General features: G+C 41.2%; 1 protein-coding gene across 3 annotated transcripts in view; it reads right to left on the bottom strand.

Moving 5' to 3' along the window:
* Window positions 1-2,736: 2,736 nt before the first annotated feature.
* MXD4 (MAX dimerization protein 4) overlaps window positions 2,737-23,449 on the bottom strand; it is a 41,103-nt gene continuing 20,390 nt past the window's right edge. For all 3 annotated transcript variants that reach the window (XM_054202169.1, XM_054202170.1, XM_054202168.1), the window contains exons 4-6: window positions 9,763-9,877; window positions 6,545-6,704; window positions 2,737-5,547 (exon numbers count right to left, since the gene is read on the bottom strand). In XM_054202169.1, the coding sequence (XP_054058144.1) occupies window positions 5,399-5,547; window positions 6,545-6,704; window positions 9,763-9,877 (424 nt within the window). In that variant the 3' untranslated portion in view covers window positions 2,737-5,398. The remainder of the gene's footprint in view (window positions 5,548-6,544; window positions 6,705-9,762; window positions 9,878-23,449) is intronic.

Genomic DNA, 23,449 nt, shown 5'->3' with positions numbered 1-23,449 from the left:
AAAAAATGAAAACCACAACAAAAAGGTATAAAAATCTGTATTTATATTATGCCGAGATAATGATACAACACAATACTCTGTGTGCTACAGAACGTAGCAAGCACCATGTACGTGCGAACAAATGAATCTGTACAGTATAATACATCTCACAGACCGTGAACCGTTCCTTTGGCTCTGGGACCCAATGGCTCTGGCACAGAACCCACTCCCTAACACCTTTAGGCAACAATTTGGCCAGTAAACAGCAGAAGACTCTCTGTCAGCACTTCACGTGCACTTAAAAATCCATATTGCACAGACCCTTTCAATGACACAAGTCGTGTGTAGCTATATTTTACAGCTCTCGTGCGAAATGGAAGGAAGGAATTCTGAAATTGCAGCGCCTTCACCCGTCTTTGCCAACAGGCGAGTCTCTGGCTGGCCGTGCCCCTCCAGGACCCCTTTGCTGGCATTAATTGACAATACGTCAGGTAGAAAGAACGGCCGAGGTGACCAAATGGTTTCTGATCTTTTTTGGTTCATGTATCCCCTGCGATTTCATTCCAGGTAGTTACGCAACAGACATGGATGTTTCTTTTGCAGCTACCAATTAACAACAGTGCATTTAGTCAGTCACTAAGCAAATTGGCTCATTTCATTGCTGGGGAAATTAATTTCAGAGTGTGTTTGCCCCATTAGTATTTGTAGGGAGTACAGCTCTTCCTTAAAGTGTATCTAAAGGGATTCAATTCTCCTTCCACCAATTTTGAAAAGTGCAAGTTAGTGGATTGAATATCAACACTGTTACTGGCCCTTACTACACGCAAAACCAATGGCCTCTAGTAGTAAAAAAAATAAATAGCAGATTTCTGAAAGAGTAATCTGTATTGCAGTCATTTCCTTATCAACACCATCACAAAATAGAAGTGTATAAAATTAATATTCCTTGATTAAAAGTTGTGATAGTGTGATTCTTTTTAAAAATGTGTTTCTTTTCCACAGGGTTGATCTGCAAGGATGAAAAATGTCACCGACAGCTACCAGTCCGCTATGAAGTTGGTAAAAGGGTGAAATAATCACTTGTCACAGTAGCAGAGACTGCTGTAAGTGCATCCAAGAAAAGCAGAAGTACATCCTGCGGCTGAACAGGCCCCGGGGCTCGGAAGGGGAGCAGGTCTGCAGGCAGAGCTCACGCAGACACAACTTCTGCTCTTTCTGTTTCCCACTTCTCTTCTTCTGGCGTTTAAGTTCATCCACTGAAATGGGTTACGCAGAGTGTACAGTCGGATGCTCAGAATACTGGTATTTGTCGCAGTAATTTATTTGTAGATCAACAGAAGTAACTTCTTTTTTTAATACAAAACGATATTAGACTGCATGTGGTATAGCTGAACACGTACTCATCCATGTCAAGAAAAATAACACTGGTTAAGGTCAGGAAAAGTCTTAATTCTTTAAGTTAGATGCAACTTATATTAGATTCTAATTATTTTTTTTCCACCCCAAATCTTACAGTAAGAAATTAGGATAGAAACTCATCTGTGAACACCGGATGAAAAACCGTCCTTCTCATGGAATTTGGGGGACATTTTTATTCCTGCTTTACTCTGATAAAACTCACTCTGAAAAGAACTTGTTTTTTGCATAAGACGATGCAGGATGGATACAGGCTGTGGGCTGTAGAGTTTCTACTGTCCAAACCCTGCTTTTTGGAAGATAAATAAATTTACCAGCCTTAGCGGGTTGTACCGGGGAGGGTACAAACTGGGCAGGGACAGGATGGGAGTGAAGGAGATTCATATTCTGAATTGCAGTGGAGAATCTGCAGTAAAAGCTAACAATTTTAAGCTGTTTTTTTGTGCCTCCCTCCTGTGAAGGCAGAGTGCACCCACGGTGCTAGAGGAAGAGCTAACCCAGGCACCACAGAGAGGCGTGCATCCTCTCAACACCTGCGTGCTGCCAGGGGAAACCCTTCCTTTCTTCTCCCACCAGGAAATGGGCCAAACCTCTACGTCTCCATAAAAAGAACTTCTCAATGACTTCATCTCTCCAGAGCCTCTTCCCCAGAGGAAAAGACCAAGCAACCCTGTAATCTTGTCGCTACTCCTTCTTTTCCCATGGGGTAATTGCAGGGAAGACAGATAAACTTAGCAGCAGTATCTCCTCACCTGCCAAAAGCACGGTCATGACAGAAAAACGGCAGAGCTGCCAGGGCGGCTGGTAGCATTTAATCTCGCAGCAAGCAGTATGCGTTTTGCAGTCACGTCGTGATTACAGGTACAGTTGCATGCACGGATGCATGCATGCGTGCACACACACGAAGCACACGCACCCATAGCCAGCTTTAAAAAAAAAAAAAAAAAAAAAAGAAAAACTATTTGCATCCCAAGGTGCTATTGCCACAGGTAGTGCTGTGCTGGCTGCTCGGTAGCAGGGTGAATCGTGTCGCTAAAGGGATCTCAGAGCCCCGACGGTCACCGCGGTGCAGCCGGGGCAGGGCTGGACTGCGGCACTGCGCGGGGGGGGCAGGTGGCCGCCCAAACCCACCGCCAAAGCCAACGCTTGAAACACTTGTGCCATTGCCTTCAGCTGGGCTGCTTCTGTCCGAGCGGCAGAAAAGGGGGCTGTGCCTGAAAATACCACCTTAAACTGGGCTGCGCTTGAAGGAGAATGACACAGGCAGTACGGTGTCATTTTTCTTTACCGGCCTAATAGCCCCCAGCTGTAATAACTGAAAAAGTAAAAACAAATAAACCCTTTTTATTTCCACTCAAGATTATTCGAGTAATTTTTATTGAAAATATAAGATCTACAAAGCCATGGATACCCAGCGTGGAAGAACTCATTAAGTTAGCACATTCATCTTTAAAAGGAAAATTTCAGGTCGACCTAAGGTACAATAATGTTCAATTTAAAATCTCGTTTTTCCTTCTGTAAGTTTCAGATCTCTTTTCATTAGGAGGTTCTGTGCAAGAGCTGCTTGTCATGAAAGGAAACACTTTACAATTCATGAGTGTGTTCATTATATAATAAATGAACAGCAACAATATACTAGCCTTTTTTTTTTTTCCTGTTAACAGTCGTGTGTTAAAGTAAACTCTTTTTTTTTTTTTTCCACGATTTGGAAATTAGTTACATATGCACCAAAGGAGCTAGTCATGTCTGCTGCTTGTCAGCTACACACAATGAGTATATTGCTGTGTGCTTTCCCCAACAATGAGGATTTTAGTAATATGCAAGGTGTATAGAACATAATACCAAAACCTGCATCACAGAAAAGGTTAATTGTTTTCTTATTCAGCTGCCAGAGTTTATAACCTTAGGCCCCTCCCCAGAGCCAAAGTAGGGGTGGCCGTCCATTAGGTTATGTAAATTAAACATACACGTTTTCCTTGTTGGCAAGTTCCAAGCAGTAAGCGAGAGTGCAAACAAGGATCTGTAAGCTGCCACAAAATGTATTCATATTTCTACTCCGTGTTGTAAGAGCCAAAGGGAGGACACGTATGTCAGATGTTGAAAGAACAACTGAATCTTTGTTTTTGATCATTATGGTCAGTCTGTCATGAGGTCTTGTATCTGAATGCTAAAAATGGCACCACACTTGGACATCCCATAGCCTTACACAGTACGTTTGTGTTTCCCTAGCCACTGAGCGCTGGTCTCACAGAGACCCTGACTTCTTTATAAGGTAACAAAATATAGATTCGGGTGCTGAAGAATCCAAGGGAGGGCTTTATACAAAGACAATTAACCCTCGCACCAAAACCTAATTTCATGATTTTACTTAAAGCCACACTGAATCAGTTGTGAGAGGGTGGAGATATAAATACACCTCTCTGCTTCATCGGTAAGGAGGTGGACAACTGACCATTTGAACAGAGGGTCTTGAAACAAAGCTTAGTTGTCCTTTAAACAATGAAAAGGAGAGGCATACATAAATGGTCACCAAGGCACAATATGACAAAGGTGAAGAGTCCCTGAGACTCTGGTCTGGGTCTGTACCATTCCCCTCCCTATACAAGTAAATGAGAACATTTAGGAAAATATAATACAAAATCTCTTACAGGAAATATAGACTACACTTGCTAAAATCACTTCCCTAAAAGTGTTTATAGCTTTTTTCTTTTTTTTCTTTTTTCTTTTTTTTTTTTCTTCTTTTTATTTTTTTAAAAGACCTTCTTTAAACAGATAATGCAAAGACTGGTCCATTTTTTTCTTACCCGGCAAGCCAAGCTCTAATGACTTCACTAAGCAGAAGTTGTATTAAAATACATCTTCATAGTATTGCTACAATTTGGGTAAATATGTTCTGAACAGCTTGATGAGTACTAAATAAACTTTGCTGTTTTACAGCATACATTTTAAATTTTTTGCACTTTTTTAAGAATAGAAAATGCAATTATAGTGTGCAAAAGAAAAAAAAGATTAATTATCTTCTAGCTGAATACTGTAATTTTAAGCCATGCCTTCCATAAAAATGTATTGACATGTGTAAATAGAAGAAAGGAAAAAAAACATACAAGCAAACAGAGACTTCATTTCCTTGCAAGGAAAGATTAACTATCACAAACTGGATCACTTGAGTTCCGTATTCTTCAGACAAAGAAATGAAAAAAAAAAAAAACCAACCAAAAAACCCCCACTGAAATGCTTCAAATGTCATCCATTCCACGGTAACAGGTTAAAACTGCAGTGTTGCTTTCTACTACTCCCGTTAACATGGACAGAACAATTTGCTGCTGGTTGGATACTGAATACAAAAAAGCAAAAGAAAGTTGAGATCATCCCACATGAAGTCATTATTAGAGCTGGCTTTTCCCCCGTTTTGAAGTACAGTAGTGACTTGTATATATGACCTTTTATAAAGATCATCTGAGATTTGAAGATTTATCTGCCTGCTTCACCCAAACAACTGCTGAAAGAATTTATTCTAGAGAGCCTGCTATACAGCATTCAAAACGTTTTGGGTTTTTTTCATGAAAAAATACCACAAAAAGTAGTTTTAGGTTTTTGTATCTCCAAATCACTAACACATTCTAGATTCCATCTATTCTTCCATGTTTGAAAATGGTTTCTGCAAAATCAAAATAACTGTCAAACTCCCTTACGCCATGCTTCCAACAGTTTGAATTTAATACTTCTTGAATGGAATGACATAATTTATTGTCTTTAATTTGCAGTATGGCTACATCAAGCTAGCTTTAAGTCACAACTGTACCTAACCACAGTTCTCTGCAGCAAACCCATGATTTACAATATCTAATATTGTGGTTACAGTGCAGGGAACCGTGGGTAAGAAACCTCCATGTCAGAGTACTGTTGTTGGGGTTTCCCGGAAGAGTGGCAGTTGACACCTCTGGAATATTCATATATAAGTGCTTCAGTCAGATGGTCCTGAGTTGAACGGGTAACTCAGGCACTATGAGAGCCTGGCATTCAGTCTGCGGGAATGTGTGTAACCTCCGTCACTCGAACCGCTTTGCAAACTGTAGTGGTCTTCAGCATCACTGGCACTTCCAATACTGTCCATTTCACCTGGAGTAAACTCCATTCCTTCAATGTCTACTTCTAAAGAAAACATAAGAAGGCACATTTTCAGAAAGGCAGCACTTGTAGCAAGGAATCACGGGCCAGTATTGCCTGTGTCAACCAACCTTCAGGTGAAACCTGAATCATACTTCATTTTCGGTAATTAAAAAAAAAAGAAATGGAACAGTAGTTCCTGAGGAAAGGATCATCTTGTCCACCTGAGAATTAAAATCCCTTCTGTCCTTATCCACATAAATATACTCCATGACATCAATACCAAATGCTGTCCCAGAACTGTTCCAACCTGTGCGTAGACACTGATCTTAAAAAAACCCAAGGCTCAGAGGCCACGATACCGCAGCACCATTCATGGTAATTCCAACCTATACAGGTGTCGGCTAGTAGCAACCGTGGTGTAGCCATCTGTCCACCAGTAACTGCAGCGTGACTGGCAACTCATCCCCCACACGCCCTGAGAAAGTCAGCCCGTGCGAGGGTTCAGGCACAGGAAAACTTCAAATGAGAAAACGAGAAATGGTGACAGGCAGCGTGAAGAGCTCTGTCTTAAATGAGAACCAAATGTAGAGACCACTTGGTGATCACCACACAGAAAATATTTTGAAATTTCACAATAAATTATGTGGAATTAATTTTTTTCACACAAATGAATTAAGACCAATAAGATTTTTTTTTTCCCAAGAAGAAAATATTATGCCAGCCTTATCAATAATTAGACTAAAACTTTGGAACATTAAATGGTAATTGTTTGAAAAACTGGCAAAAACACGTGCAGTATAAATAGCTTTAAAAATACATGCAGCATTAATAGCTTCAAAATTGATTAGAAAAAAGACGTTTTTCAAAGAATATAAAAAAGACGCAGTAGTTCTTTATTCTGCAAGTTGCATAATGGAGCAATTTTGTCTGGGTTTTGTTGAAAGCTTGATTTTAGTTCTAAGGAATGTTTTCTTGCTTCCCTACTTCCCTTTTCCTTCCTGCTCCTGCAACTCCCTTTGGGAAGCCCTCGTTCAATTACCTTGTTCAGAGTCAGTGGATATTGTTGATCCCATACTGTCAGTGCGGATACGCTCCATGCCCTGCACGGATAGCTGCTCCAATCTGCGTTTGAGGTAGCGGTGTTCCCGCTGTAATTGTTCTTTAATATTTAGAGCTTTTCGGTCCTGTTCTTCCAATTTCTTAAAGGGAGAGAAAGACAGTAAGCCGATAGTTTTTACTCATATTAAAACATTAGTAACTTAAGATCTTTTCATAAGCAGTAATTTTAAAGCAATTTGAATACTTTAATGAATTTAAAATTAAAATTAAATTAAATTCAATATGTTAATTTTTTTGTTGCTGTTCTACTGAGGTCAGTAAAATTTAAGCAGGCAAGGCCAGAGCTCAATTTGTTTCACAGTAAGATACATGGATACAGGGGGGTAGGAAAAAAAAAATCCCTTGGAGACTTTTGCCACTAGCAGACGTTCCTCAGCTAAGACCAAATTATTGTTGCCTTGGTGGTGGGGAATTTCTAAATCATTTTGTCAGGCAAAACTGGCATCATCTTTGATAACTAGAGCACAGCTCAGGTTTCAGTCAGAACGTTAACGCCTCTTGAGGGGAAATAAGAGACTTATCATCATAAAGGAACCATTGCAAGCCTCCGGAATGCTCTCCCTCCTACCACAGGCCATGGAAGTTCTTACCATTTAAAAAGCTTCATTAACAATAAGCAGTATTAATCATATATAGTAGGAGGAATTTACTAACAATTATCTTTATTCTTGCATTTTTTTTCCTTGAACTTCTGCAGAGCAAATATGGTAATTCTGTGATAACCTCGTACAAAATCAGTGGTAGTAATCCAAAACTTCTCAGCAAACAGCCCGTGAAAGGATCCTTCCGCACATCTACCTAAAATCTCCCTTCTGCTTGAATAAAAGAAGGTATTAATTTTGGAAATAAAAAGAATTCTTCACACCCGGTAAAATGTGCTGCACTGTTGGTCCAAATATAATAACAGAAATAGTATATTTTAAGATTTCAACTGAACCCTCTTCCAAATCACTGATAGCCATTTTAAAAATTGACTATAAGATTAGGGAAGAAAGTGTAATGAGTATGATGGGATCAAAAGCAGGAAGGGCACACAAATCAAAACACCTTATATTATTTAAAAAAAATAAATCTAACTGATAAAGTAAATTACAGGTTGTAGCAGTAAAATCACTTCTAAGACCCAATTTCTCTGTGAGCTGTGTTTAGACGACCACAGAGATTTAGGAGATGTGCAGGGAGTGAATACAGCTGCTCACGATTCCTCCCTATCGTCTGAGTGAACCTGTGCTTGCTTTTCTGAGGAGAGCAGGGTGGGACAGTGCACAGCAAACCACAAGCAAAACCATTTCAGAGATTTTGCTGTTCCAATACCAGCCTGAAAGCAACAGTCTTTTATCTTTGAAAAGAATAATTGACACTATTGAACTGGGCAGTTTCCTGGCTAAATGAAATCTAACTTCTGCAGCCTCGTTAAGCCCCCTCCCAGGCAATATGCTACGTAGATATGCATCATACGTGGATACACAATGTTATAATAAGAAAATGGGCTGGTACATCCATATACACAACAAACTGAATGTGCCCAATTGATCAGATTTCCTTTTCCTGTATTTTCCTGGCTGCAATCCCGAAGTCCAACAACTATTTTAGGAATGAACTCAGTGATTCATATCCAGGAGACTCAAAACTGTCCAACCTTTCAGGGCAAGTTTCAATATATGGGGGTGGGAAGGTGGGTGAGTATGAAAAGTTCAAAACTAATGACTGTACTAGAAATGGCAGGCAAGCATTGGCATGCCCTGGCAGTGCGGCGAGGAGGTAGCTGACCTGACGAAGAAAAGCAATTAAGTGGCAACCCAGTTAGGGTAGGTTCAGTTAAAATCTTGAAAAGAAAGCTAAACTTCAGTTTCAGGTTTCAGAAAATGAGTACCGTGCAGGATGGACTCGGAAAGAATCTGTTCCTAGGGGTTTTTTTATCAGCAGCTGAAATGGTAACTACACGGCTAATCTCTCACACTTGCCACTTGTAAAAACAGTTTTGCAATTTGTATGCATAAGCCCATGATAGGGGGGCAGCCCGAGACAAAAACCACATGCAGTGCCTTTCATGCATGTTAGCCCGAATTATAAACAAGAGGCCAAAATCTCAAATGGTAAAAAAAGGGGTTGCCCAGCTGGAGTAAATGTGCTTACAAGAGCCGAAGAAGTAGCTCAGTAAACTTGTTCATAAGAATGGTTTTGCTTAAATTAATCTCTATTTCTTCATACGAATTACAGCCATTTTTGCAACTGAATCTTAATGCTGTACAACAGCAGGCTGTTCTCCAAATTATTCCAAGATTACTGTCAGTGTTCAACCTCTCCTGACACTTTTCTTGACCTGTTTCCCTGTAACACTGAAAAAATTACAGTCCTGGACACAGCAGCAGAAACCTGTTAACTTTTACATTTGAATACTTGTTTGTCTTATTTCTGCATATAACCCTGTTCCCCTGAAAACTACGACAGTAAAAATGGGAGTGAAGGTGTCTTTGGAGAGAGGAGCTCTGAGGAATAATTCCCTTTGAATTACCTGTGCAAATGTATAATCTGTACTGCTGATACATCACAGGTGAGATTTGCAGTTGGTTTTTGTTTTAAACTTGTTACGCCCATGAAACATGCAAGGGGAGCGGCAACTAACAGGAGGCTGCATTTCATTTTTCATTTCTTTCAAATGATTTTCAAATGCTTCAGGATCTGGTCATTAAGATGTGGGATGGGGATAAGACTTATTATTAGTTATAAACCCTTTGACTCCATTAGTTTTTTTGATCACGAATGGATCTGGCTTTTTATATTGAAATCAGTGCAGTACAATGCTACTGCTACTCAGTCCTTAAAAAATCAATATATTAATCAAAGAACACCTTTGATACATATGTATTATTTTTTTTAAAATACAATGTAAACCCCTAGTAACTAAGCAGAAATCACAAAATCACTGTTTTATATATGTGAGACTGCAGGGTAAATAGCAAAACACAAAACCTTGATACTGTGACTGAAATCCTTGCGACTAACGAAGGCCAATATATCCAGAAGATCAGACATATGGATACGGATTTTGTGTAAAAATTAGTTTCCTCTCTATAGATACATATTCTGGAAGATTCTGCTTTAAAAAGAAATAAAAATACAGATTAATGTTTTTACCTTAATATGCATCTTAGCTCTTTTCAACAGACTTAGAGTGGTGTGTCTGGTGCTGTCCGGCCCGAGAGGCACAAGCTGTTTTAGCTGTTCCAAATATAGCCGGAGTTTTGCCCGCCTGAAATTATTAAAAATGAAGAGCGTTGTAGTAAAATTGCACCCGAACAGCATATCCTATATGCAAACACCATCTGTTTGCAGGATCTCTGTGCAGAATTTGATTCAACAGTGGCTTCCTTTCCCCTCCCTTTGGCAAATTTTCAGACCAAAAGGTCACTTGAAATGCAGTAACACTGCTTGGCACATTCAGATAGTAGTTTCATACCTATATTTCAAAGCAGTTTGCTCAGTGTGGTTAGTTAACAAAGGGGGAGTACGCTCAGAGATCTGAGAAATCCAGGGTAAGGCCCCACACTGAATTCACGACTGGGTAAGGAAGAAAAACCGGGACTTCGCTCCAACCCAGTGATTTTTGCAGGCAGAGACGGAGCTGTGGGAGGGAGCAGGGAGGCTGCAGACCCTGATTCCTCTCTCTCTGCCCCATTTTAGCCCTGCCTGATGTGACAGACACGCTCCTGCGACACAAGGCAAGGACATCCCTGCAGCTCTATGCAGCTCCGAGCAGTTTCCAGCCATGGGTTATCAAGAGGAAGGTCCTGATCCCCCTTCTCCTCCCATCTACTGACCCACAGTCCCCCTGAGAAGGAGACGTTCCTCGTCTCACCATACAGTCAGGACAACTTTTGTTATTAGCACACAAGAGAAAATACTTCCAGCCATGTTGGGTCCTGCTTTCTCCATTACTCCTTTGCAAGTGTCACTACTGCTGCTGTCAACAATCTCTCCTGTACTAATGACATTAAATCCATCAGTAAAAAGAGGATAAACAAAGTGGTATTTCTACAGATACTTTTTTCCAAACTTTGTCTGTCTTTGAGAAAGAAGCTGGCAATACTGTAGTCCATGAAACAGTTGCTTCATCTATCCCAAACAAGGCAGTGGCAAACCAAAGAACAGTGTGTTGAGTGTGTTTCTAGAGCCAAATCTAACAGTAAATCTCTCCTGGTTTTAACGCACAATTCTCAAACAGGAATCCATAGAAAGCCACCTTTCAGTTTTGTAATGGGATAGAAATAGATGCGGAAGCGCTTACATGAGCAACATCTCCGCTGTCTTCCTTTCTGCCAGCCTGTTACACGTTGAACAAAGCCATGACCTGGAGCACGCCGACACCCCCCACAAAGCAGGAGCGCTAAGTGAAGCGGATCACAAGTGTGAGATGAATAATCATCTTTTTCAAATCTGCTCCATGCTGCACAGAGGAAACAAACTTTGCAGGAAATTTAACGCTTCTGGTCAAGAGTGAATGAACTTTCTTTTGAACGATCAGTTCAGAACCAGAATTCAGCATCAGTGTTGGAAATGCAGCCGAAGAGGATTTAATATGCACCAAATCACAAATTACACATGTGTAATTGGCATGATTACTGTAATGTGAAAACAGCCTCAGAATTAATGGGGAAAAAAACCCAAAGCAAAATAAAAATCTAATTAAAATACAGTACTATAATGACTACACACTCACATATGTAGTTCTGGCGGCCTATAAATCAGCCATTATTAGCTAGGAATTCAAAGAGTATTTCTATAAAATTTTTAATTCTTTTTTCAAGCCACTTAGGAAAAATTGGTGAAAATGTGATTCTCAAGAGAAAACTGATGACAGAGTCCTTGTTTAGGCCTGGGGTTTCTTTTAAATACAAGGCTCTAAACATAACTATCTATATGCTTTTATTTAAATGGCAGCAACAAAGATTGGGGTAACTATTCACAAAAATATCCCCCATCAGACCACAGAGCACCCCTGTAGCTGTGAATTTAAACTGGAATCCAATTTAAATAGATCCCAAAGGTGAAATACCAGAATTAGGGACTACCAATATTTATACAGAAAATCCTACTCAGGTAAATTTTAATTTTTGTGTCTGTAATCTCTAACAACTATCTGGCTGGTTTTGTGTTTTAAATAAAAAAAAAACTTGCTTCAGGGCCTAAATTCAATTAATCTTTTTGTTTTTTAAATGGCTTCTGAACACACACGCAATCATCTGCGTCACTCAGCACAACTTGGATGCAACTGTATTTAGACAGCTGACAAGAAAGTGGGGACTGAAGATAAAGGAGGATGTGGCAAGGAAGAGGACAAAAATAGTATCCAAGTAGTAAACAGAAAGTTAAATACATTGAAATGGAACAATCAATATACTTGCAGTAATTAAAAGTCTGATAAGGAATATACAAAACTGCTCATCTGAGATCTACTTAATATTAATCCTGGAAAACATTAATGAAACCAGACTACGTACTCAACTTATCTGCCTCTATTACTCTCTGAAGAAAGTCTGCTTACCGCAGGGAGAAAATAAGGATTTAGTGCACTTCCTTACCATCAACTGGGGAATTAACAGAAACATTACCAAGATCCAGTGGGCATGGCTGTCTGTCTTTTTAAAGTGCTAATTCTTTTATGGTACCTGCCAACCAGGTAAAGCAGGACTTCACAGAAGTGTACCACAAAGAACACATGACTGAAGCTAAGAATATTTTAACTGACCTACAAGAAGAATTAAAAAAGAGCTAAATATTAAAAAAATTGCTTTAAGGCATTTTCAGCACTAACAGTTGATAGCACTAAATATAATAAACACACTTCCTAAAGACTTGCTCTAACTTCACCTTTTTTTTTTCTAAAGGGACTTTTTCTTTCATTTATTTACTCAGCACCTATGAAACCATTAAAGATTTTATAGCATAAGCACATAGATCTTTACATAAATATAGCATGTTTATGTGGCTAATTCATATAACCCAACAGCATAATCGATGGCACAGACTGTGAGCATAAAAAAACCCAAAAAACCAGCCCACCACAATTCCAGTGGTAGTGGAGTAAATATCCCTACATTCTTTATTTTGCACATCTTAAAAAAACCTGTAAGAATGTAAGAAAACATTTCAGGCATGTTATGTTAACAGATCACACCAGCAGGAACAGGGGACTCAAACTTCACAGCAGATAAGTTGTCGCGTACAGACTCTGCCAGCACTAATTTCTCTCTTTTTCTGCAGGGACCTGACAGCTTTCGCTCTTCCTGGGCTGACTGTGACCGCCGGAGGAGGGAAAGGCACTCACAGAGGTAATCGCAGCCGGAGCTGCTTTGTGCTTTGCAGCTCATGCTTTAAATTCCACCTAGAAAATAAGCAAAAAAAAAAAAAAAAAAAAAAAGCGGACTGGTCTCAGAGCAACAGGGTAACTATCTCTGTGCATGAAATGTGGTTGAGTTGGGTAATTATGGTCTGCTCCAGCTTCGAAACCCAACTGTTACACCTTCGCCCACACAAAGCATGGTGTCAGGCCAGGACGCTGCTGCCTACAGAAGTGGGCACTTTTCTCACCTCATGTGGATGCACAGAAATATCCCCCTCGTCACTGTTACTGAATTTATCAGGGAAGGTAAGGATCTAAAAAAAAGCCATCCAAAATCTGAATCCACAAACCTGCAGCTCTCCACTTTGGGTACAGCCCCAAGCATGGAGAGAGGAGATGGGTGACCTGTCTCTGATTTACCACATTTTCCTTTCTGCCAGCAAATAAAGGGGTTTCACATGTTCAAGACAGACTTCAGTGTTTCCCCATAATTGAGCTCACAACGTGGTCCCATAAATCTGCATTATAGCTCTTGTAATGCTTAATAGAAATTAATTACTAAGCCCATAGACTTGGTCAGTGTTCCGCAGCAGTGGCCACGTCCAGAAGCGGTCGGGTGGTTCATCACATTCACATAAAGGAGAATGTAACTTGCTGACAACTAGCATAACAGATGATACCAGCTGGAATTCCCTTGAACTGGTTTTGAATCCATGAAACCTATGACGGGCAATACAGGCAGGTATTTCAGAACCAGTACCAAAATGAACCCTGGAGCTCCACAACTTGGAGGGACAAAGCAACAACACAGCGTTGGTGGGAATTTCCCTGTCATACAAGGACATCCACCAGAAGTTCCTCTGAAGACCACTCACTGACTCTAATCCTCATTGCAGGAGCAATGCTGGCCAGAGAAGCTATCGTTCACCACTTCTGCAAAAAAGGCTGCCATGCAAAAGTAAATTCAGATCTTTGACTCTAATCAATTTCAAAATTAGGCTAAATGAGTCTATCAGATAATGGTCAATAAGCTTCCCCTTATCTATGAAATCCCAGATGCAAATCCATTTTAGCACACCAAGAAATGGAATACTAAGATGCAGAGGAAAAAAAAAGAAAGAAACAAAAAAGCCTATTGTTCACACTGGATAATCTTAATTCCAAGGAAACTGCAACAATTCCAAGAAATTCCTACAGCTACTTGATGGGTTGTTGCAATGGGCACAAAATACTTCTCAGTAGGGCCAAATAATATAACGAGGCAATGATTGTGAATTGGGAGGTTCAGGATGGACATTAGGAAACTAATTTTTCACTAGGGCTAGCGCAGTGGTACACAATCAGAACAGGTTGGCAGAAAGGCTATAGAAGTGCCATCCTTGGAGATTTTTCAAGATGTACCCAGACAAAGCCATCCCGTTCAGAGGTCCCTCCAATCAACATTTCTATAAGCATTTAAATCAGAGATTGTTTGTAAAGCTGTAGCATTTGACTCACAAGATTGCTCCCAGTCATGTTAACAGCAAAAAAACCTGCCACTAAAACCTGTGCCAGTCTGATTGATTCAGTGCTGATAGGTTTGTGGAGTGACCTGATCCACCTGCAGTCTTTCCACAGGGGCTCTCCAGGGCTTTTTTAGGTCCAGCACAGCAGATAGAAATGGCCTGCAGCTAGTCAGACAGCAAATTCAGTTCAGGCAGTAGTTGCACAGTTTTTTGATAGCAGTGAAGGTGTGTTTTCTAAACCATACAAGTATAAATCTATAGACCTTATCTGTGGGAGGGAACAGTATCCATCATTTAAGCCACTGGTCTGCACAAAGATGGCTGTAAAGGCAAAGCCTTCCTTTGGCAAGCGCACATCCACAACAAGCTGCTTAGTGCTCAGTGTGACATGCCTTAGCCAGGCCTCGGCGAATTAAATGGCCACAGACACTCGTGAGAGTCTACAGCGTGACAGTGAAACGCTTGTCAATCCCGCCACCTTGGCTGGGCCACCCATGGAGACAAAGCTGCCAACAGCCCTCCATGAGTTTATGGTAGGTAGCATGGGGTAGGCATTTCCTCAAGGCTGCACCCAAAGACATAAACAACAGTTCCTGCTGTTGGCATTGTGCCACCGAATGCCAGAGATCACTTGCAGAAAGGGTCAAAAGGGCCATGCTCATCCGTTTCTCAACAATCGTGGGCAACAGCATAAAACTCACTAGAGAGAAGTCAAATCCATGAGAACGTTCACCTTGCACATCCTCGAGGCCTCAGTCCACAGCCTCTCCAAATCATAAGAACGACTCTCATACACCCATTCTCAACCTCACTGTAAAAGGCAAGGAACAACTCTATCAGCAAAGTTTGTCATCCTGTGGGAAGTCCCAGGAGAGCTCGGGTTTGCACCCACGCACTCCTACTAGGAGATTGCCCAGTGAAGACATGGAGCTGCCTTGGCCATACTGGGAGGCATCTTAAGAGCTGCAGCATCTGCATCTGAAGGGCTGCAAGGATCTTGAAGGCTAGGAAATGGGCAAAAAGCCACTAAATGTCCATATTCCCATACTGCACGCTCTGAGTTTCTCTTCATGTTCGCTTCAGCAGAAGCTGGCTGGGTCAGACAGGTTGCTGTTGTTTCAACACCCACAGCCCAATGTTCCTCTCACACCAGAGTGCATCACCGAAGCATGTATGGGCATGAAACAATGCTTGCCTCACAAGAAGGCCCTAACTGTGCTTTCTGCAAGATGCTTTTAATGCTAAAAATGCTTGCATGGCTGAACATGTGTCTGTATTTCAGATGTCCCAAATTTAGTCTACTAAACTAGCTGTGTGCACAGGAGGTTGACATACTCTTGAATCAATAGCTAAATATACTTGCCTGGTGATGTTGTGAAAAGAAAAGGACACTACAGATCAAACACTCAAATGACATTGAAAATGCCATCATTACAAGCTGCACTAGTGAGAACAACAGATATATTTGAAATAGATGCAAAACCTAAAAATTCGTCATTTCTGTACATTAACCATTTCGGTCCAAAAAACAGCCAGCCTCATATCCTATCGCAAGGGTAATTTGATACAGATTTAATACAAACAAACCCCCCACTTCAAAGAATATAAACCGATTTGAAATGAATGTAGAAGACATATTATTACAAACTGGACAGAGTTACCGAAGCATTTTGGATTCCTTCTCTCATGTTTCACATGTTTTCTTTTCCACATTCAAACCTATCCTGGTCCTGGTGCTGTGCAATGAAGTTAATATACAAAGGTTTAAATATAGAGCAGTTACTAAATTTTTCATTGTTGCATAATGACTATGTAATCTGCCTTAATAACATACATAGAATAAAGTCAGAGAAGAATCTCTGCATCAAAAATTCACTTTTGGAATCAAATGTTCTCCAGGTACATTGTGAACCAAAGTGGTCTGGGCTTAGCGCACAACTCTGGGTCAGAGACCCCTGCGGTGAACTAATGATTGCATTTTCTCCCTAAAGAAATGTGATTTTATCTCCCTGAAATGAAATTCAGCACAAAATACAGAAGTGAGCTAACTGCAATTCTAAGATGCTCATGTTTTTACAGGAAGACTCTTCACAGTTTTATTTATGAAATGCAAATACCTGCGTACAGGGAGCACTCAAGTTTTAGATAGAGAGGATCAGCAAACACAGAAACTCAGGATTCTTTGTGATATGCAGTGGTCAGGATGAACACAGACAGCATCATTATTCATAAACTTACCATTATTTCAAAGTTTTTAAGAAATGCAGACCAGCAGTAAAAGCTTCCCCCTTGCGACTTCAGGCTTCACCTGCCACCAAGGTAAAATTAGAGCGAGGAACTCTGGCTGCCTTCTGACTCCAACATCAACCCTTTCTTACTAGAGCTTTACACAGCAAGTCAAGATCTCTTAAGGGCTTCAGCTCTTTTTATTTTATACACAGTCACACTCTTGAGGGATGACATAATTTTGCTGCAAATGCCTTTAATGGTACTAAAAATTAAATGTGTTCATATTATTTTTTTATATTCTTGGGTACCATGGCCATACATATAATGTAGGTAAACACGTAATTATATACCCCACTCTGCTTAGCAGAAGTTGGTACTCAAGCATACTTGTCTCACTCCTCCTTAAGCTAATGCTTTTCTTAAAGTAAGTGTCAGGAATGATGTATTTACAGCTTTACAATAGTTTTTATAAAGTACCAAAGGTGATTCTGTACTAATTAAAACACATCTGTTTGCAAAGGCATTTAAAGAGATTATATATAAACTTCCATCTTAAGAAAACACAGAAATTCAATCATATAAAAATGGTTCTAAAGAAACCTATTTATTAATGGTCCAGATGGAATTCAGCATATCTTCAGCAAAATATTACATACGATGGAAGGTAACAACCCTCCACTCAAGTATAAAATCCTGACTCTTCCATATTTATTTCAGTTAGAAACACTTTCAATACTTTCTCAAATACATTTTTTTCCTCAAATGCATTTTTTTTCCAAAAAAGGCTCTAGCTCATGCTTGAGCTGCACAATCTATTTCAACTACACAACAAATTTGCTTTAGGGAAAAGGAAAGAAAACCTCTTAGTATTAAAGCACTGTACCATAGCAAGGCACCCAGTGTGCCGATTGCTACGAGATGTGTGAAACGCCTGCTCACAGCTGAGTGCCTCAGAGTCAAAACCAGAAAATTCAGCAGTGCCCTTACAGCAAACCTCTTGGCTTTTAATTATCCAAGAAAAGATAAGCCAAACACCAGTGTTCTGCAATAGATGCCTTTTTTTCCCCCCCATATGAAGTCTGTGCTGCAGGTGAAGATTCCTCCAAGTTTGTTCCACATGGCATTTCTTGCCCATGTCTAACACCTCATAGAGGCCTCTGCAACTAAATTCAGCAGCAACACCTGGCAACGCACTATGGCAACTAACAGGCAGAAAAAGCTGCGAGTGTCTAATTGCAGTGATTGTTATTGAATTAAATGCAACAGCCCTACAACCAGGGCAACCCCCTGCTTTATTTACTTTAATATTAACTACGAGTTTCATCCTCGATATGCATTTTCACTGTGCTGAATATTTTGGCGCGTCTGTTATGCTAAATTGAAACCAGCCAGATAGCTCTATCAGCCAGGGAGTTGCTCGTCTTGGGGTACCTCTCAAGTACCCAAACACAAGACATCAACTGCCTACAAAGGCTATGGCTGCAAGTGTATCTTACCATCACTAGCTTTCAAAGAGTCAGTGCTGCTAGGAACTTAGTCATCTGCAAGTTTTCATGTGAATACTGCTCAGAAATGTCTGGTGCTGTACCTAACGCTAAGGAATGCAGAAGAAAACCTCTGCTGCCCATTATAGAGCTTACCATTTCAATGCTTTGTGCATTTTATCACTGAAAAATATTTAAGTTCTCTATTTCATGATATACAAATGCATACTGCAGCATTCACAGTGCATTTTATTTACTTTCAATTAGCGTCACTTCAGCCCACTTGCTGAGCCAAGACTTCACACTTTAACTTTGCCTTTTAACCTTCCAAAAGTGACGGCTTGTTCACATTTTAGAACATATGCATGAAACCAGAACTTAGTCCTACATCTTTCAGCAAACATAAGTTAAGGGAAGTATCTGCAGTGCCACAAATGTCTGCATATTTGGCCAGCTAAGCCTCTTGGCAGCAGCGTGCAGAAAGCTAGCTGGGATGCAAGCTGGGACAGGTGAATACTGGCTGGTCTGCGAGAGGGAAGCTGCTGACTCCCAGGAGAGGGGATGCCTGGCAGACCCTGGTGCTCGTGTTGTCCTCTTCTCCTCTCCCTCCTTTCCCCATCCCTCTAGTAGCTCCCAGCTGAGTGCAATGACGGCTGCCTGTCCTAAATTACAAGCACTCAGCTACATCAACATTTCTTCATCTCTCAAAATGCCTACAAGCCAACTTGGATGCTTCTTGTGCTCCAGTTCCCACTGGAGGGTGGGCTGTGGTGGCCCATGCATGGCTGTAAGCCATGGGCAGCAGCTAAGATGAGCAAACGACAGCAGCTCCTGAGGCTCTCTTTAGGCTGGAATCACCCTGTAAAGCAACCTGGACAACACCAGTGTGAGACACCAGACTGGAGCTGGTGGCTGGCCAGACCACCCACGTGCTGTCCCTTCAGGAGCGTCTCTGACAGCAGAAGCAGACAGACTGATGGGGGTCCCAGAGTCACATTTTACTTCAGCCAGCAGGAGAAATAAAAGCCCTGTGGCACAGCTAGTGCCTCTTGCCATACTGTTCCTCAACCTTCTCCCACTCAAGTTCTCCTCCTGCTGCAAAGTGAGCATGACCTGTCAGAGGCATGTGAGATGTGACACAGGCGTCGTCCTGGCTGGTGCTACCCCACCACACACTCATCTACATGCCTGAACTGCCTGTAGACCAGCCTAGCAAGATGACAAAACCAAAATACAGTGGTGAGTTTCCAACCAGTCCTTTTCTTTCATGGGCTTGTGGCAGGCACTCAGAGGAGCACTTGTGCAAGGCAATACAGAGGCAGGACCACGTCAGCAAGGACTCTGGGGCAGGTGGGACAGCAGCAGCTCTGACCAGTATCTGTTTTAACTGATAACTGCCCCAGGCTCCACAGTATTAAGAGCTGCAGGACGGACATCTGACCACCCTCAACACCTCTCTCCGTGTTTTTTTTCCAGACTCGTCCCTGCAGCCAGGCTTGTCCTCACAGCTATCCCCAGGTTTCAGCCATCCCACTCTCTTAAGATGCTCTTATTTGAAAAACAGCCATGAAAGGTTTAACAGCCCTTCATTGTCTTGGGTCTCAGAGATAAGTAACAGCAACATGCAGAAATTTGAGATGTGCTTCATGGGAAATGTCAATAGGAATTTAGAAGCTATACAGGGATTCCCAAAAACATCACAAACAAACATAATGCAAATTTGTCTTTCCTGGATGGTGACCACCTCAAATTTACGTGTACAGGATTCTCCATCCTTTGACCAAAGGCAATAAGATCTCTGACCTCACAAGAATCTGAGGCAACAGAAATCAAACATTACGGAAACAGCTGAAATCCCCCGCAGTATGTTTTTGCCCTTGTATGGAATTCTTTTCCTCGGGGGGGGGGTTGGGGGGGTGGGGGAAGGAAAAAAAAGGAGATTCCGACCTATATTTTAGCAGTTCAGCCTTCAGGTTGTGCTCATCTATAAAGAACAGTTTTCTATATTTTAAACCTTCAAGTCAATGTCAGACAAATACGAACAATTCTTACACCTCTAGAAAAGGAATTTCTGTTTCAGGTGTCTTCTATTTTTAGCCCTGTTATCTACGGATTGTCTTTTAACATTTACCTCTCAAATGCTTTAAAGCAATAGCAAAAGAGGTATCACCTGGTACCACGAGCTGAGCATCACACAGTACCTACCTAATACAGGCAGATGAACAACAGTGCCTTGTGGGGAAATACACAAGTGATGGAAATACCATTATACACACTCGAAAACAGAGTCTACAAAAAAAATAATCAGCCGTGCTTTTAATAAACTTATTTAATACTTCATTCATCCAGTCTTCCACCCATTTGTTTCGCACATTAAAATGCACACATTGCAACTTAGCAGTCCTCCTAAATTAGGCCTCTCAAACCCATCTGTCTAACTGGCACTCAAGTTTCTTAGATTACGCTGCAGGGAGACTTCAGATTTTAAGTTTGTCTGCTACCTCAGAATAGTGTCAGACCCAATTAGATAAGGAAAGTGCCATTCCAAGATCATGCCATTCCAGTATCAAGCAGTTTTAATTCCCACTTGACGTTACACGGATGTACACACATACTTACACACACTCCCCACTGAATCCCCAAGAGTGGATTAGGACTCGCCACCATTTACATGAGTGCGGTAACACTTTGGTCCTCGTCAGACTTGGAACACTGCAAAGCACATTTGCACATCAAATCCAAACCCATGACATCTATCTGCAGTTCTGCAATACGTGTGTTTTCATTTGCCATCTTTCATGGTACTCTTGTAAGTAATTTGCTGACCATTACACAGCATAGGTCAAAGAGAACTGCATTTATTTAAACAAGGAAAAGCTGCATAACAGAAACAGGTTTGCACTGGGTTTACGCACAGAGGGGAACAGGATGGTAACTACAATTTTCCACAAATTAACCATTCGCCAAAAGGTGGTTGAAGAGGATGCAGTCAGTCTCTTCCACAAGTGGCTCTGGGGAGCGTATATGCCCCTCTCACGTGGCGCTTCAGGCACAAGGTGCAGCGTGGCTCCATGCACACAAGCTACACGTTTATCAACTGACAACACCCCAGAGCAAGTCATTGCTTACAGATCAGCTCGTGGCTTGAAACCGGCTTTAATTATCAGACTGTTTCCCCACATCAAAATGCTAAGCAAGAACATCGTGTCTCAGGACAGCTGCCAACAGGAAGGATCTTAAAAAAAAGAAAGGGGGGGGGGGGGGGGGGGGGGGAAGACTACAATGCTTAGAGAAGCCTAGAGATGTTGAGCCGTAGCACAGCACTAAGTGAAGAGAGCACAGTACGAGGCCTAGTGAGCTTTTTCTGCCTAATTCTAAACCTCCCTATAGCCCTACTTATTTTATACGTATGTCAAATGAGGGGAGAAACGTGTTCAAGATTTATTTGGTTTTTACACCACTGTATGATGCCAAATTAAAGGAGAGGCAAGTCAAGCTGAATTATTTTAGCTAAATTAAAAACACGCATTCCTATCACACACTGAGCACGAGGCCTTGGGATGGCAGACAGACAGAATTAAGCAGCCTTTTCCTGCACCAAGTTAAATGAAGAGGGCGAGGCATTAATATCTGCAATAGTGGATACCTATGACTGTGGTTTTATTGTCTATTGTACCTCTATATCCAAATGCCAACTAAATACCAAGCGTCCAATTTAACTAGCCTGACAGATGCTGTAAGGACTCCATGTTCCCACGTGCAGCGAAAAGAAACAACAGCAATTCACACTGCAGTTTCAAAACCTAATCAGAGTTAAGGCAACTGTATCTCCAGTTCAGCACCTAAACAATCACTTTCTCATTTTCAGAGGTAGGAAGTTTTAAGGTCTGACCAGCAAATTAAGTTCAGTGCTGTATCTTACTTCCGTTTCTGCTTTTGCTAATATTTCCTCAGCATCTGTACCTACCAAAGCTTCGTGGCCATCTTAGAGGGAGTAGCTAATGGCAGCAGCTTGAGCATGCACAAATGAAGTTAATTGGCTTTTGGGGGAAGGGAGGTGGTGGATGTTGCTGTCTTTTATCGCTGTAGATATTTGAGATGTCCTCCAACGAGACAGTGGGGGTCCCCTGGAACAACATCAAGGTGCCTGTTCCAGCCAGCCGAAGGCAGGTTCAGACCTCAAGTGAGAACACCAAAGAAAAAGAAGAAAAGAAATCACCCCAAAGTAATTAAGAATACACGTCCCCAAATGTCTTGCTGTACATCTCCAACTCCGTCATTGAAGGCTCATAATTAGAGGTGGATAGAAAAGACAGTGAGGTGTATATATAAACAAATTTAGGGGAAGGATTAAATGCACTGAGTGTAATTAAATATGGTCTCTTCCAAGGCTACAATGGGTACTCTTACTTTCATATGAATTAGAAGCTGAGCAACACTTATGTAATATTTCCCCCCTAGACAGTGACAAAATCATGGGACAGTGGAGAGTTGCAGATATCTGACAGTCCTGCCTCAAAGTTTAGATTTAGCTTGCCACAGCACAGATAGTGCCTTGTTTATAATTTAATTTCCGTCCTATTTCCCTTTCCATTGAACAATACAAAGCTGGTTGTCTCTGTGCCAATCAGGGTGCAGACGAGCAGAATCTGAAAATTATCCATTTTGGGATGATAAGGTATGGAACAGCTTTTCAGAACTCTCTTTCCTTCTTCTTCTTCTTTCTTCCTCACAAAACTCAGCCCTGATTTCTTAAGCGCAGCGTACTGAGGATATCTGGCAATGGAAGGAAGAGCCACAAGTTTGGACCCACTTGCCATGTGAGTATGTAAAATCAGGCAGTGGGAACCAAGACATCTGACAGTCTATTTCAAATAACCTGTTAGCACCTAAACCCAATAACTGCTTCTAGCCAAACACACACACAACAAGCTCCCAAATTTCCCTAGCAGAAATTATTTGCTCCACCCATGCTGTTCACTTCAGCAGTCAACACAACAGCATTTACCAATCGGGATTAAGTCAGCTTATTTGGGGGAATTACAGGGTTTGCTACCTTTATGTTTTGTAAATACCAGTTAATGTGGTATGTAAGACACACAGTGTCTGTGCAGCCAGTATTTGCAAACACTGACAGTACTCCCAACTTCAATAGGAGCTGCTGAGTTCTGGCAGGAATTACATGCCAGGCAGGCCCCTTATTTAGCACCTTGTATCTTCATTTAGTTACCTAAATTGAAACATCAATGAAAGAAAAGCAGATA

Source organism: Rissa tridactyla, chromosome 5 (genome assembly GCF_028500815.1).
Source record: "Rissa tridactyla isolate bRisTri1 chromosome 5, bRisTri1.patW.cur.20221130, whole genome shotgun sequence".
Taxonomy (NCBI): domain Eukaryota; kingdom Metazoa; phylum Chordata; class Aves; order Charadriiformes; family Laridae; genus Rissa; species Rissa tridactyla.
Note: the sequence above shows the minus strand (reverse complement) of the source record. Positions and strands in the feature narration are given on the sequence as shown.